Source organism: Myotis daubentonii, chromosome 13 (assembly GCF_963259705.1).
Source record: "Myotis daubentonii chromosome 13, mMyoDau2.1, whole genome shotgun sequence".
Classification (NCBI taxonomy): domain Eukaryota; kingdom Metazoa; phylum Chordata; class Mammalia; order Chiroptera; family Vespertilionidae; genus Myotis; species Myotis daubentonii.
The window spans coordinates 42,802,381-42,819,641 of record NC_081852.1 but is presented as its reverse complement, the minus strand read 5'-3'; the positions used below and the strand labels follow the sequence as shown (position 1 = coordinate 42,819,641).

The 17,261-nt window shown below is 47.2% G+C and overlaps 1 protein-coding gene across 1 annotated transcript in view; it reads left to right on the top strand.

Moving 5' to 3' along the window:
* Window positions 1-1,054: 1,054 nt before the first annotated feature.
* The window catches only part of PIK3AP1 (phosphoinositide-3-kinase adaptor protein 1), a 99,376-nt gene continuing 83,169 nt past the window's right edge, over window positions 1,055-17,261 (top strand). Inside the window, exons 1-2 of the mRNA XM_059660957.1 lie at window positions 1,055-1,380; window positions 7,000-7,416. Of these exons, the coding sequence (XP_059516940.1) occupies window positions 1,368-1,380; window positions 7,000-7,416 (430 nt within the window). The 5' untranslated portion in view covers window positions 1,055-1,367. The remainder of the gene's footprint in view (window positions 1,381-6,999; window positions 7,417-17,261) is intronic.

The following is a 17,261-nucleotide window of genomic DNA, read 5'->3' as shown; positions in this document are numbered from 1 at the left end:
CAGGGTGGCTCTCCAGCCAGGAACCCTATCTGCCCACCCTGGATTGTAGCCCAGGGCGGCTCTCCTGCCAGGAACCCTACCTGCCCACCCTTGATTTTAGCCCAGGGCGGCTCTCCAGCCAGGAACCCTATCTGCCCACCCTGGATTGTAGCCCAGGGCGGCTCTCCAGCCAGGAACCCTACCTGCCCACCCTGGATTTTAGCCCAGGGCGGCTCTCCAGCCAGGAACCCTACCTGCCCACCCTGGATTGTAGCCCAGGGCGGCTCATGTTGGACTCCTGCAGGGCAGAACCGTGTGATAGTGAATGTCTGACCTTTAGGTCATTAGGTTTGTGGTCATTTGTTTTCTCCGGCAGCAGTAGAAAACGAATGACCGGCCTCAACCTGGGCAACCCCATTCCTAAACCCGTTCCGTTTCTTTCTCCTCTGGACCCTGCGTTGTTGGAGACCCAAGAGGACAGATCGGTGACAGGAGCCGGCACCGGGAGGACCAGGCCTTCAGCGAGAGCTCTGCCTCCGAGCTCAGGCCCTCAGGGAACTCGAGCGTTTTCTCCTGGCGGCCTCTGAGCAAGATCCAGTTCGGGGCTCCTTTCTTCAGCTCTACCAGGAAGACAACGACGGGTGCTGCCTCACACGCATGGAAGACAAGCAGATAATTATCTCACCGTTCATCATATGACACGATGATTAATATTCATGTGCCGCCAGGAGACCAGGTCCAGGGAGTTACCGAAAGGTCACTGGAGGGTAACCAAGGGCAACGCCAAGCACCCGGGCCAGGTGCCAGGGAAGGTGCCTCTTCCCCTTCCTGCCCCCTCCCCTTTCCTGCGGGGCAGCGGCTCCGGGACAAAGCCCCAGGGGATGGGGAGAGGCCTAGGCCAGCTGTGCCCATCACCCCACCTCCCCCCCACCCCGCTAGAGGTCACAGGGTCCTGCGGGGGCTCCACCTTCTCCCTCCCCCTCCCCCTCCCCCCAGCACCCCCTCCCGCTCGGGCTGCCCGGTGTGGAGATGAGATCGAGCTGAAGTCAAGGGGAGTCGAGGGGAGGGGGCGCACGTGGTAGGAAGCCCCGGCCTCTGTCCCGCCCGAGTGCTGGGGGGAGCGGCGGCCGTGCGGGGAGCTGGCTGGCGGCCGGGACGGGGATTCTCACTTCCCCTCCGCAACGGCCGGCCGGGGTGCAGGTGCCGCTGAGCCCCGCAGGCGCCGGCGGGCGGGCCCTGTGGACACGCCCTCGCGGGGACTCGGCGCTGCGCTGCCCGGAGGGAGGAAGCGCCAGAGCCGCGGCCGGTGCGAGCGCAGCCGGCGCCCCCTCCGCTCCGGGCAGCGGCCCCCGCGCGCGGCGAGCCGGGCATGAGAGCGGCCCGGCGGCATGGCAGCCTCAGGTGCGTAGGCGGAGCCCCGCGCCGGGTCCCCCCTCTCCCTTCGCGCTCTCTGCCCCCCTGCCCCCCGGCTCCCCGCCCGGCGGGGCCTCCGGTGCGGGACCCGTGTTCTTCTGTTCTTTCCCCGGGTCCCGGCCGCAAACCTCCCGCCCCGACTTTCCCCGCTCCCCTTCCCAGCCTGTGGCGCGAGTCTTTGCAGCCCCTGCCGGGCCCTCCTCGGCCCCCAGCTTCTAAGTCTGCTTTTCGCCCTCGTCAGCGGCTCTCGGACCTTCTGAGGGTCGTTTCCCCTGTTCTTCCAACTCTGCGAACCCAGGGTCCCAGGTAAAGAAGGCAGAGCCGGCTGGTCGGCGCCGGCGAAACGCTCCTCGGGCCGATAGGGGGCGCCCGGGCCGCCCCAGGTTGGCCCTGGGAGGTCTCGCGGCCCTGGGGCCACAGCCCGCTTCCTCCCCGTCTAGGCTTTGTTTTTCCTCTGGAATTTCGGTGGGAACCTGGGAACACCAGTTCCTTCAGCTTCACTTTTCCTGTGCCCTTTGCAGAACTTCGGAGAATGGGGACCACTGGGTGTCTATCCATCTAAAGGTGCCAGCAGGCTGATTAATCTCTGAGTTCCTCTTGGTTCCTGGGGTGTGTACCCTTGGCAAGCCACTCACTCGCTGCGATTTAGGATGAACCGTATAATAACGATGAGAGCAGAGACAACGAATGAGCACTTACGACGCACGTTGAGGGATAATTTGCACCTAAATATGTTCTCAAATGGCGCCCAGGACACGCTGGTCTCTGCTCCCGCGTACGCAGGCTTGTGGAGGGAAGCAGAAACACACAATTCCTAGAGGAGAATATTACAGTGACCATGTTTGCAAGGGGGTTTACTCGTGCTTTCCTTGCTCTTCTTATGACGTTTTAGTAGCGATAACCCCTGAAAAGAGGATGTAAAAGCCTCTTGAAAAACAAAACCTAGCCGGCCGGGGAAGGCACCGCTCTTGGAGGATGTGGGCAGAGGCTAGAGCCCCCGAGATCTAGCCTTCCGAAGGCGCTTGGGAAGCAGGGGTGGGAAAGGCCGACGCTGACATTCTCTTAGCCTTGGCGACACCGGCTTCCTATGTGAGGGCGGGCGGTGGGGCGGTAGCTCACCGCCTCCTGCCTCCCTAGCGAGGCTCTGGAGGTGAAGAGGCTGTACTGTGAAGAGGGAACCCTTGCTAACAGCAGGTTCACCCGCGCACTCCATTGGAAAGCTGAAGCAGAGTTATCTGGAGGGGATTCATTCACGCAGCACATACTGCATGCCCGCCTGCTGTTTCTAGGCACTGCTCTGGGTGTCAAGTGTACGTTCAGTAAACGAAACAGGCGGAAGCGATGTCCCCATGCAGCTTATGGAGGGGTGGGGAAGGCAGACAATACACTTAAGGAGGAAAAGACAGGCTATGAGAAGTGCTGGGAACACAATCCAGAGGGGTAAAGGGGGCTGGGGTTATAATTTTAAACGAGGCAGCTAGGTTAGTCTTCGTAAATATTTGAGCAAAGACCTGAAGTGTGTGTGTGTGTGTGTGTGTGTGTGTGTGTAGGCACTGGGGGGAGGGTACTCCAGGTAGAAGAACAGTCAATGGGTGTATGTGGTGTATTGAAGGAGCAGTTTGCCAGAGCAGGCGGGTGATTGGGGAGAAGTAGGAGATGAGGTGAGTGAAGTGCCCATCTCCTTCTATGGCTGGGAAGCAAACGGGGCAGGGATGGGGGTTGGCGGAGGAGGCGGAGGAAGCCCTCCCTTAGAGTCCTGTGTGCATCATTCAAGTGAGTGTGGCTGAAGGGGCTAGACCGCGTGCTCCCATGCCGATAGGAACTCAAAGCCAGCGGCCAACCCTGGGGTTTACGGGCCCTGTAGTGGCTTCTGCAGACGTCTGTGATGGTTGGAAGTGTCTGCATCCTCTGCGGCGAGGTGCTGCAAATAGGAGTTGGGTCTCTGGGGCCCTTGGGGCTCCCTGAGGTCTGGAGATACAGTGACCCATGGTGGCAGCTCACAGTGGTGAGAGCATCTCTTGCCAAGATGCTGTAGGCTCTGGAGTCATCCAGGCCACTCTTCCATGTTGTCTTCTTCCTCTCCCCCTTCTCCTCTTCCTCCTCCACCTTCTCCTGCTCCTCCTTTTGCTCCCCCTCCTCTTCCTTCTCATTTTAAACTGCTTTATTGAGATATAATTCACATACAATACAATCCACTCATTTAAAGTGTACAATTCAGTGGTTTTTAGTATCTTCACACATATGCACAGCCATCACCACCGTCAATTTCAGAACATTTTCATCACCTCAAAAAGAAACTTCTGTTTCAGCTACCACCCCCTGCTTCCCTCCTTCTCTCCATTCCCAAATTCTACTCTCTGTCTCCATGGATTTCGCTACTCTGGACTTTTATATAAATGGGATCATGTAATATGGTGACTGGCTTCTTTCATGGAGCATAATAATTTCTAGGTTCATCCAGGTTTAACATGCATCAGCAGTACCTCATTCCTTTTCATGGCTGAATCATGTGGTTTCCTTAAATTTCCTTCTACTGACGGGTAATCATTAGTCTTTTGTTTTTGAAAGACATATTTGCGTGTTGAAATCAAGGAAAATCTTGGCTCCCTGTCCTTGGCATCTGATGGCACCTCTTGAACTTGCACATGAGAGAGAGGAGAAGGAGGCCATACGTAACTTTCCTTAGTGGCCGAGTGTGGTTGATGAAGACTAGAATTGTTTTCTCCATGCGTCATCTTCAGACCTTTGAAGAAAGCTCTCCTACCTCTTCCTGCTTATCTTATCTCCAGATCCTTCTACCATCCTTCTACTTATAGGAAAACAAGGCTTGAAGAAACCTTTAATTTTTCCATCTGATCCTTGAGGTCCCTCAGTACTCTTAACAAGTTTCTAAACTTGAAATCTTCAGAGTCTGAAAATTCTGAGCAACTTCCAGCTCTCTCCCTACCCCGGTGACCTTCCCTATGTCACATCCCTTTTCAGTGCAGATTCAAACATGGGGCTCCAGGACAGATGTATCATGTGCCAGCGCCACCCACAGATTAAAGAAATGGTCTGGGCTGAGAAGCACTTCCTCTTTGTTCTCTCCTCAGGTGGATTCTGAATCTTTTAAAGGAACTGCTCAGCCACTGTGTTTCTTACCGCCACCCTCACTCCCTATTGCCACCAGCCAGCCCCCTGCTCTTCCGCTTTCCTTCCTCTCTCCTTCTAGAGCCAAACCTGTCCCTTAAGCTCTACAGAGACCTTTACCAGTCTAGCAGTTATGACCACTTGTTGGTTCAAGTATTTCATTTCTTTTAATAACCAAAAAATGAGAGAGTTGAGTTCGCATATTTGAAGAAGTGATTTCTGGTTAAAGGAAGGGAATTATTCTTGAAGAAAGGGGTGCCCCCTATAGGAGACAGAGTTGCTTACAAGGCCTGTAGACCTTTGTCATTGCTCAGCATGTTGCAGAGGGACTTTAATTTTCACTTTGGACTTTTTTTTGTTTTGTTTTTTTACAACTTCCCCAGCTTTCAATTTCAGCAGCAGAGCAAAATCCAGGATGGCGACCGATCCCGTTGTCCTCATTTACATTGGGGCAAAATTTGCTTAGATTTAGTATATTGGTCGGAAGTCACACTACAAGTTGGTGGTGACCAAATAGGTTGTGATATTAACTGGTCTGAGGAAGTGACCACTTCCTTCTCAAGAACTTTTGCTCAAAGGGGGGGGGGGGGGAGGGGGGAAAGAAGGAGGGGGTAAAATTTAACACCAGACCCCCTGGAATGAGACATTTTAAATATGTATATTTGTGTGAAGATACTAAAAACCTTGTTTCATTCGAAGAGGCCAATCTCATAAGTGCTTTTTATTTCAACTGTATATTTAAATTTTTATTTTAGATGTTTAGATGTTTTAGATTTATAGAAAAACTGTGAAGATAGAGAGTTCCTGGATACTCCACACTCAGTTCCCGCTGTTATTAACATTTAAACTTTCCTTGACGACAAGAGATCTTTAATGAACCACAGGTTTTGTGATGTCTGTTAACAGAGAGTCAGGGAGTGGTGAGTACTTATTCCCTCAGTGGCCTAGAAGTCATCAATCTTAAATCTGCTGTTTTGCTTTTGGGTCACTATGTCCTCATAAAAGTGGCATAAGTGGCTCAGGGCCACGTGGTCAGGGCTCTGTAGTCACTGGTTTCCTGCTCATCAGCCAGTGCTCCACGAGCCACATGCCTTCTTTTTTTAAAAATTTGAGTAGAGAGAGAAATGTGGATTTGTTGTTCCGCTTATGCCTTCATTGGTTGCTTCTTGTATGTGCCCTGATGGAGGACTGAACCTTTAACCTTGGCGTACTGGGATGATGCTCTAGGCCAGTGATGGCGAACCTTTTGAGCTCAGCGTGTCAGCATTTTGAAAAACCCTAACTTAACTCTGGTGCCCTGTCACATATAGAAATTTTTTGATATTTGCAACCATAGTAAAACAAAGACTTATATTTTTGGTATTTATTTTATATATTTAAATGCCATTTAACAAAGAAAAATCAACCAAAAAAATGAGTTCACGTGTCACCTCTGACACACGTGTCATAGGTTCGCCATCACTGCTCTAGGCCCACACTGTCTTCTTAAGGGAACTTCTTATGCTCTCTTCTTCACTTTTCTTCACTTCCTTGCCATCACTTGTCAACCCATTGAGGACAATGCCAACGGCTTCTTCATCACTAATATACAGGACCACAGCCTTCCTGAGATCTCATTCTTAACCCATTTAGTCTTGGCTCTGTGACTAATTACTGAGTGTGAATTTAAGTAATTCCCTTCATCTTCACAGCTGAAGTGTTTTTTTACCTGTAAAAGAGGCATTTGGGCCAAGTGATCCCCAAAAGACACTCTCCCCCCAACACACGCTATTTAAATCCTCACCCAAGGACAATTTTTTTTTTTTTACTGATTTTAGAGTGAGGAAGGGAGAGAGAGAGAAAGAGAGAGAGGTGAGAGAAACATCAATTGGTTGCCTCTTTTTTTTAATATATATATTTTATTGATTTTTTACAGAGAGGAAGGGAGAGAGATAGAGAGTTAGAAACATCGATGAGAGAGAAACATCGATAAGCTGCCTCCTGCACATCTCCTACTGGGGATGTGCCTGCAACCCAGGTACATGCCCTTGACCGGAATCGAACCTGGGACCTTTCAGTCCGCAGGCCGACGCTCTATCCACTGAGCCAAACCGGTTCCGGCAATTGGTTGCCTCTTATATGCGCCTCAACTGAGGACCAAACCCACAACCTAGGTATATGATGCTCCAACCAACTGAGCCACCCTGGCCAGGGCCCCCAAAGCCCTGCTTAACTCAATCGTGTATTGTACCAGCCGTGGGGGGAAGAGTAGGCCAGCAGAAGCAATAGCTAATGCAAGCATCTGGCGCAGCGTTGCATGTTTGGGCAAAAGCAGAGTCTGGTACAGTTGTACACCGGCTGGAAGCGGGGAACGAAGTCCAACAGGCCCGCTGGAGGTGGGCAGTGAAGACCGTGGGTGCCCGGCTCTCCATCGGGACGGTACATCTTGCAGGTCATGGAAAGCAGGCGTGTTGACATAAGTGCCTTGTTGTTGCTCAGGGGTGTTCCGAAGGTGTGACATTCTCCTGGTGTACAGCGCGGACGCGGAGGAATGGTGCCAATACCTCCAGGACCTTTTCCTGTCCAGCCGGCAGGTCCGTGGCCAGAAGACGCTGACTTACCGGCTGGGCCCGGACACTTTCTTCTCAGCTGAGGACCTGACCTTCTTCGTCAGCACGCGCTGCATCGTGGTGCTGCTGTCGGCGGAGCTGGTGCAGCACCTCGGCCGGCCGGCCCAGCTGCCGCTGCTGCAGACAGCCTTCCGCCCGCCGCAGCGCATGGTCCGGCTGCTCTGCGGGGTGCAGAACTGCAAGGAGTTCCTGGACTTCTTTCCAGAGTGGGCGCACTGGCAGGAGCTCACCTGTGACGACGAGCCCGAGACCTACGTGGCAGCTGTGAAGAAGGCCATTTCTGAAGGTAAGGGTCTCCTCTGAGGTACGGATGAGCGAGCCCTAGAAGAATGGCTAACCCTGCCCCGGCCGGGCACTCAGCTGGTCGGGGTGTTGTCCAGCACACCAGGAAGCTTGCAGGTGCCGTCCCGGTCGGGGTGTGTAGGAGACAGGGATTGATGTTTCTCCCTCACATCCGTGCTTCTCTCTTCCTCTGTCTCACACTCTCTCTTCCTCCCTCTTCCTCTCTCCTTTCCTCTCTCTAAAATCAATAAAACATCCTTGGGTGAGGATTAAAAAAACAAAACAAACAGTAACCCAGGCCCTAGGCGTTTCAGGTGAGACACCGTCACATCGACACTAGTCATTTATATTACAAAACGCACCTGGACCTCACTATGCTAAGAGCCCCAGCTGTATTCATTGGTGTAGAGCAGCCTGCTCCTGGGATGGGATCATGATAGGATAGGTCTCTGGGACCGAAGGTGAGGAAGGTGAACCTTTCCCTTGGGTTCTGAGCTCCGACAAAAGCCTGTTGGAATTTCCTACACTTTGGGAGATGCAGGACACAGGTTCCAGCCCAGGAGAGGGCAGTGGGGGTGGGAGGATGAGACTTAGTTTGGTGGGAGTGTGAGGAACAAGACCGCCAACCTTCTGGCTTGCAAGCCATTTCCATTTTACCATCACATGACTGTAAGATTTTTGTTGAAAAGGTATCACTTTTGGATAACATATTTATAGGGAAACAACCCTCCGTTTCCCGCCAGCCTAGCTTCTGTTTTTTGCCCTGTTTCTTCTTGTAAAGTGGGAAAATTCCGATCCTCTCTGCCAGGGCTAATGACTTCAGTGGCCCAGGAAGTATGACGTACACTCTGATGAACAGTAACGGAAGATATACTTTTGGATGAGTACATGTCACAGCCTTTCTTCCTCTTTTTGTTTTCCATTCTTGCCTCACCGTGGGCCATGAGCAGGCTATGCGTTTTCTTCTGTTCTCTTAAGATCTTGTAAACCCGGTGCCAACAAAGAAGCCTGGAAAATTATGGAGTGATGTAACTATGTTCACTTATCCCTGGTGGGACTTGGGCATTAATTTAATTCATCCTCCCCTATCTCATCTAGTGAACCGAATTAAGAATTCACAAATTTTTATTGACCTTAAAAAGTTAATACTGTAGGCTGGCTGGCGTGGCTCAGTGGTTGAATGTCGATCTATGAACCAGGAGGTCATGGTTCGAGTCCTGGTCAGGGCACAGGCCCAGGTTGTAGGCTCGATTCCCATTGTGGGGTTTGCAGGAGGCAGTCAATCAATGATTCTCTCTCATCACTGATTTTTCTATCTCCCTCTCCCTCTACCTCCCTCTCTGAAATCAATAAAACTGTATTTAAATTAAGAAAAAGTTAATACTGTGTAACTCCCTAGATGCTTTTATATCAGGAATAGTTTGCTTTAAATCAATAAGTACAAGCAGGTCATGGAACACAGTGGGACCCCAGCTCATTTTGTCACATAAATGACTAGTGTTAGCCTAAAGATCTCACCTGAGATGCTTGGGACCTAGATTAGCAATTTTTCCTGGGTTTGCTTATTTTTATTTCAGAAGGACATGATCACGATGGTAGAAAAAGCACACGATTCATACTTGCTTGGTCACACTTCATTGATTTGAGAGAGTTGTGATCTGCCTACATTTACAAAGAAGTGAGACACAACTGGTTATTTCTGTGGATTAGATTATGTCACTGCAATGGTTCATTATAATCTTGTGGGCTGGCCACTGGGACCCACCCACCAATCAATCAGAGCTCCCTGGATGAAATATCACTGTACTGGCACTTCATGCTCTATCCTCTAACTGATTTTTCTTTAAAACATTACAGTGGTGTTATTTTTAAAAATTGGTGGTAAAAAGGATTTTTAAAATCTTGTTTGGATTGCTCACTTTGGCACTAAAATCTTGTTTGGATGTATCCAATGTTTAGATGCCTGGATAAATTGATTGCCTGTATTTTACTTTTTACTAGCAACTCTGGCTCAGTATGCTATGAGTGTTTAGTGTCAAGTGTTTCAGAAAGAATGAAGTGTTTCATAGTGGTGTTCCTGTTCTGAGAGCAAAGAAACTTTCATCAGAAAGTCGATTTTAATGAGAGAGTAAAATAAGCTGCTTAGTAGAAAATCTCTGCAGCTCAGAATCGGTGGATACACAGGGACAAGTGGAATTCTAGGAAACAGAGGAGGAAGGAGCCTCATGGCTTCAGTGTAACTTGTTGGTATTAGATTTGTGAATTTGGGGGTTTGAGGTGTGTAACAGGATGGCTTGGATTTGCTTTTGGGGTCTCCATAGCCATTGCCCTTGGTCAGCCCAGTTATGTGCAATAGCTCTGATTTTTATGCTAGACAAGTATTCTTTAAAAAAAATTTTTTTAAATTGATTTCAGAGTGGAAGGGAGAGAGAGATGGAAACATCAATGATGAGAGATGAACATTGGTTGGCTGCCTCCTGCAGGCCCTCCCACTGGGGATCGAGCCTGCAACCGCAACCCGGGCATGTGCCCTGAACAGGAATAGGACTGTGACCTCTTGGTTCATAGGTCAATGCTCAACCTCTGAGCCACACCTGGCCGGGCCAGATAAGCTTTCTTAACAAACTTAAGACTCTGAGCCTGGCAATGTAGCAAAAAGACCTTTGAACTGCGATAGAGGCACTCCATTGCCTGGCTCTGCTGCTAAGGAGATGGCTAATATTGGGCAAGTCACTCAGCTTCTTTGGGTTTCACTTTCCTTTTCTGTAGGAGGCGGAATTAGACTTGACCTAAGACATTTTCCAGGGCTAATAGTCTACAACTCTCCTAGGCTAGGGAGTCTCAAACATTTTTGAAGCATCACCTTCTTGCCCTATTTCATCACACCTGCTTTGATTCCCGGGAAGCTTCAGGCTAAAAGAATGTTTAAGGATAGTATTAGCCCTGACACTGGAAATCTGGCATAATTATGTCCTCGGTTACATTCTCTATAAATTGTGATAGTTTATTTTAATACTCTACTTGTACCTGTGAGGTTTTCCTAAGGTATCCCAAAATAAAAGCAAAAAATAAAAATTTCATATACCCCACTACTGTAAGCTGCCCCAGGTCTATGAGAAATAAATACCTGAAACTTGTTTCTTTGACTTTGTGCATTAAAAAAAATCCCAGTGGGAAATGTAATGAAAACTTGATAAAGGGATAAACTACTGGTAGGGCCAATAATCATGGGGTTATGATTGTAGGGTTATTGAAAGCTACGGGGAGACAAATTTCAGGAAAGCTTAATATCAATTAGAGCATGCAAAGATGGAGGGGGGTGGCCTTTGGAGATGATGAAGCTCCCAGAATATTTATATTTACATTGTTTCTTAACTTTGAGATGTTTTGTGAAAAAAACATGACTACTTAATAAGATATTCAATGAGACCATTTAAAATGTAGGCTAATTTTTAGACCATTTAAAATTTAAAATAAGGCCTAAAGATCAATACCGCCCAACTGGCATGGCTCAGTGGTTGAGCATCATCAACCTATGAACTATGAGATCATGGTTTGATCCCCAGTGTGGGCATGCAGGAGGCAGCCAATCAATAATTCTCTGCTCATTGATGTTTCTATCTCTCTCTCCCTCTCCCTTCCTCTCTGAAATCAATAAAAATATTTTTTTTTAAAAAAAAGCTTTAGAGAGTAGAACTGGTAAAGGAGGTAATTATTCCAGAAACTTAGATTAAATGCAGTTACCGGTCATCAATTATTCTTTTTCTTACTGCTGCGTTATGTAAATAAGTGTTTCTCAGGAGGCACTGGGGATCTTGAACTACACATATTCTCACTCTGTAGGTCTGGGTGGGGCCCAAGATCCTGCATTTCTAACAAGCAGCCAGGTGATGCTGTTGCCTCCGGCCAGGGGTCCACATTGAGCAAGGTTCTAAGCCACCCTCCCTTTACCAGGTCAGGGGTCACGCACCTCTGCTGTGCATGGACCATTTTCTCACTTTTCTGGAAATGGAGGCATCATCACATCAGGGCGACTCCTGGATGCCCATTGATTTCAGTATAAAATTAGGCTAGTGTTGGCGCTGAGGCCAGCAGATTTCAGGGTAGAGCTCCTGAATTCTCTTCCCATGCCCCTGCTCACAGAGTCCATGAGTTAGCTCTGGCAGATTTTAATCTCTTAGTTTTCCAGATGTAAGTAACTCGTCCTGCTATTGGAGTAGAGGTACACTTTCATCACAGTCCTTACGGCTTCTTCATTTAATAGGCCCGTTGTTCATAATTTCTACTCCACTAAAAATTTTTTAGAGGTTTTGTTTTCCACCCCCTCTTTCCAAATTTATCAGCTACCTTAAAATCGAGCAGATGTTTTAATTAGAGACTTCAGTGTGTTGGAGCAGCCAGTTTATTTCTCAAGATCTTCATCTGCGAAATGATGGGTTGGACCAGATGATGTAGAAGGTTGCTTCCAGCCCCTGTGCCGTAATATATTATTATAAGTTTTCTAAGCAAATTACCTAGAACTTTTCACGGATGCAGTTTAGTTCCAAAATGTCTGCAGGGATATATATTCAGTGCATAAAAGACTATATTGTTGTTCTGAAACTTTGGACGTGTTGGGTGATTATTTTAAAAGAAGGAAGTGAGAAAAACCCAGTTACAGCACAGAAATTATTTCCTCTTTACTGGCACTGTATTCTCTGCTGCAAATCTCACTGGAATACAAAAATAGATTTGTGAGCCTGTGTGGGAAAGGACTTGGTGGGCGATATTGAGTTTTATTTCAAAAGTTCTCATCGTTGTGTGTGTTTGTCTGTGTGGAGGAGGAAGGGAAGCACTATCTCTGATTCTCCTAATATGATTCAGAGATCTTGTCTGCTTCTTTATGTGATTTCTTTTCTCTTTGCCTCCTCCATCCTTCTCATACCCTTTGTGCTTCAGAAGTTCCGATGTTACCCCAGATCATGATTCTTTTGCCCCACATCTGGCCTTCCTTTGTTGATATTAATGTTCTAATCTGGATGTTAAACTGGAATTTAAAAGAAGAACCATTGAGATATTTAAACATGCTTTCAGCTAACCCATGGATTCCAAAATCTTTCCCTGCATTTGAAAAGGAACATTTTTTCCCCCCTGAAATAAAGTGATGGATGTTCATCATAATGTTTTAAAAAAGAAAAAGATACCTTTAGGTTATTTCCATTTTCCCCTTTATAAGTAACGTTGCGGTAAATCTTCATGTAACTTTGTGCCTAAGTCTTTGTGAATCTGTTGGTTTCCTCCCAACCATATCTGTGTAGCCTCCCAGAGACAGGCTCTCCTCCCTCCTCTGTGCATCTCCCAGCCTCCCTGTTAACCTGAATCCATGGCCCCCCTTCCACAGGTTTTTGTTTTTGCAGTTTATTTCGCCTTTTCTTCCCCTTTACGCCTAAGTCAATTATTCAGATTTACAGTGTCTTTTGCAAAGATCCTCATACGGAGAACAGCCCTGCACCCACCCTTCCCTTCACAGAGAGCGCTCATAATCAGACAAATGCTTGTCTGGCAGCCACTCTGAGTCACGGACACTGCCTATGCATGTATCCCCCCACAGCTCCGAGTGGGTAGATGGCTTTACCACCATTCCACAGAAGAGGAAACCGAGGTTCAGAGAGGTTAAATGACTTGAGTGAAGACCGGGAACAGTTCACTCTGGAACCTCGGGCCTTCAGACTCTCGAATGCTCTCCACTCGGCCTTGCTTTCCTCTAAGTCTCCTCTCCCCGCTCTCCTCGTCCTCATGGAGATAAGAAGGATGAAGAAACCTCATGGATCGAGAAAGGATTAGGGAAAACAAAGTTCCTTTCGACCACAGGTTCCCACGTCAGGCTGGGCATTGGCATTGCCCCGCCCTTTGTTTAAAATACAGGCGCCTGGGCCCCACTCCGGACCTCCTGAACCAGAACCTTGGGGGGTTGGTCCCGGGAATATGAATTTCAGAGAGCCTCCACAGTTGGTTCTGCTGGGTAGTCGTGTTCTTGGCTCTGCTCCGAGCCTGCTGTCCTGTCCTTGGTGTTCTGGTTGGACGAGTCAGCAGCAGCTCAGGCCCTGTGGGCTGTTACGATGCAGGTCACGGGGCACTGGTCCCAAGGTTTCCGAGCTTGGCCATGGCACAACTCCCTTCCACGTCACAGGCAGCAGCCCTTAAAGAGGGGGAGAGTCAGACCCTCACAGCAGAGGGGAAGTCATTGCACCCTCCTTGCTGTCCTAGGTGTGGTGGCCTTGCTGATGGTAAGTCATTAACTTCTGGGGCTTCTGCGGTGCCTTGCAGAGCCTGAGGGAAGAATCTGACCTGGGGCCGCTTGAATGGACTATTTTTGTTCTGCTGGTCTCCCACCTCGGGGCTGTGGGTTGTTGGGTCTGCTTTTTCTCTGCGGTGGGTTCGTCTGTAGTCAGCTCCTCAAGACCTCCCCTGCTAAAAGACGCTTTCTTCACACAGTCTTCCCTTTTGAAATGATCTTTGATTTGGGGAAGAAGATGCCCAACTGAGATGGTGAAGTCCATCCTGGTGTCACGAAAATGTCTGCACCTGTCCTGACCTAAGTGTCCTTTGGACTCCCCTTGCCAGGTACCCTGATCGCCTTGTAAAATAAGATACCTCCACCCTCCTAGCTGTGCCCAAAACCGTTAACGAGGATGAATGCCCATGATAGAGTTTTGTGCCCATGGAACTTTTCCCTTGAGGCCTGAGAGTCCCCCAGGATTATAAACTTCCCACAAGGCTGTGAGCCCCAGGAGTCATAGTGAAAATGGCCACTCTACTGCTTGGCCAACCGCCCAGAGACAGCCTTCTCCTCCCAGTTTGCTGGTCTTTCTGTGGTCCCTCAAGGAAAGTATCTGCAAGTCCCTTTGTCAGCTGTGTTGTTGAGACGCAGTGAAAAGGGGTGATGAATGCTGGCGTTTCCACTAGTGCGAGACTCTCAAGTCTGCCCCTGTCCTGACCCCAGTTTTCTAATGTGCCGGAATCGAAGTATCAGCGACAGGAATTTAGTCGGTTAGTTTCATACCCTGTTGTTTCAGTATTTTCTGCATCTGGCTTCTCCTGGGACTGTTGCTGGAAGAGAATACTGCAACTCTGGAGGGACCGGACGGACATCTATTTTCCCATTTCAAAGCCCTTTATAGACATTATTTTATTTGGTCCATGCAGTTTTCCTAAAAGGCAGATATTATCTCCAATTTAAAGATGAGGAAAACAAGGCCTAGCTATGTTCAATGACTTACCAAGGTCACAGAGCTGCTTTTACATTAGAGCTAGGATGAGGGCCAGGGCCTCCTGCCTTGCAGTCTGAGGCCTAGTTATTGCCTTATCTAGACATCACAGACAACCTTTCACCTGGTACATATTTATTGGGCATTCACTATTCTCAGGGCCCTGTACTAGGTGCTGGGATAGATCAGAGAAAGACAGATATAGTCACTGCTATAGTAGTATCTACAGTCCAGACCAGTGCTATCCAAAAAAAATGTATAATGTGAGCCACATATGAAATTTAAAGTTTTCTAGTAGCTGCAGTAAAAAAAGAAAGAAAAAGAAACAGGTGTATTAATTTTTAAAATATGGTTTCTTAACCTAAACATATCTAAAATATTCTCATTTATAATCAATATAAGAATTATTAATGAGATATTTTACATCCTTTAAAAAAATACAAAGTCTTTGAAATCTGGTGTATATTTTACACTGAAAGAATACGTTTCAAATATTCAATAGTCACGCATGGCCAGTGGCTACCATACTAGACAGCATGGATCAAGAAGGATGCTTACTTTTTAGAGAACTGGGGCCATATCATTTGATATATTAAATGTCATGTGTAAAAATATGCCTATCCCAGTTTCTTCATTCATTCATTTATTTGGCAGTCAATCATTCAGAAAGTACTGAATGAGCATCTGTCAGGTGCTGGTCTGTATCTTTATCTTTTTCTCTTTCTTTTTATCTCTTTATCTTTTTCTTTCCTTTTCTCACTAATTTCCTCTTTCCTACTTTCCATCCCTAATCTTCCCCTTTCTCTCTCCCTTTGTCCAGAAATACAATGTCAGTTAAGAGCAAATTAACTTTGATTAACAACAGGGTTTCTGTCCTTGAAGTGACCAGTTTATCATCTGAACTAGTGAGATTGAGCTCCTGGCAAGCAATGTGAAGACAGAATCAAACCAGGGTGCTCATAAAACACACACACACACACACACACACACACACGCACGCACGTGCGCGTGCTAGAACCAACTATACATAATTTTTAAAATTGTGTGTGTGTGTGTGTGTGTGTGTGTGTGTGTATGTGTAACTTTTCTCCTTTAAGAATACACAAAAGATTGTTGGTAGTGGTTGCTTTGGGTGAATAAAGGATATTTTGAACTTTTTGTTTTAGACATTTCTCCACTGTTTTAATTTTTCTACTGTGTTTATGTTTTAATTTCAGTTAGGGATTTTAAAAGAGAAAAATGTTGGTGTCATGGGGATTTTTATGGATCAAGTTGGGCTTGCACCCAGCTAATCCGAGTAGGTCAAGCTTCAGGTTAAGTTGCGTTGTGTAAACTCCTGGGTCTTCTCGACTTCATCAGGCTGCTCTTCTGGGTAAGGGGAAGCAACATGGTGTTGGTGTGTGCTGTTGCTGTAATATCTGTACCGTCACTGACTGGGTGTGGGTTAATGACTCAAAGAGAGGACAGCTACATATCTTTGAGACATGTTTACTCTTGTCAAATCAGATTTGAATTGATGTCTTCTTAGGTTACTACACTCTTTATGACAAATAGTAAGAGAGTATGGGTGTATATTTCATGGACTCTGACACTAACTGGTTTGCCACCTTGGGCAAGTCATTTGGCCACCCTGGATCAGTTCTTACCCTTTTAAAAATGCTCGGAAGAGCTCACGTTAACATCTCAAACCTTTACTGCCATGAGGTTCCATGATTTTAACTATGTGTGATTTTTACATATCTTACCTTGTGCTGCTGGGTCTCAGTCTGATAGTTCTCAAAATCCCATGAAGATATAGTATATTATTTCAGCTAACAAGTTATCTTTCACACCAGAATTTTAAACAGGAGCTTAAATGACATAAAAATAGTTTTCTGTTTATGGACTTAGCCCAAGTTCAGTCTTATTATCTGTGTGAGAAGGAAAGAATTCATGTATTTAATGTTTTACACATACCGTTTGTTATGGTCGACATGTAGATTTATGAATGTGGGTTCATAGGAAGGTAATGGGGGCAAATATGCATGACAAAGTGGGTCTGTTAATTTCCCTACGATTACAGGATGTTTTGACAGCTTTCAGTTTGTTTCCAGTGCCATTCACATGACTGAAAGTATGTCTGAGATGGCCAAGGAAATAGGATGATTTATGCTGTGAATGACTTTTTAGCTGCCCATTAGAGAAATCACTGAAACCACAGTAGGCTCGTCATATGGCCTTATGAGCAGAAAACTTCCTAATTTACCCAGTTTGGTAAAATTGACACACAAACACCAGTCAGTTGGTTTCCCAAGACACAGAAAAATGTCTTTTCTGTGGGGAAAGAAAACATTTGGCAACTAGTTCATTTTCACTGTGTTTGTTTTTAAAGGAAGTGCTGGTCTTGCCCTGGACAGGTAGCTCAGTTGGTTAGAGCATCATCCCAATACACCAAGGTTGCGAGTTTGATCCTCAGTCAGGGCACATACAAGAATCAAACGGACAATGCTGGTCTCTACTGACAATGTTTACATGGTAGGCGCCTACCTAGTAAACGAGAGATGGGTGGATGACTAGATGAGTGGGGACATCCATGCATGGCTGTCCATCTTCCTTACACTTG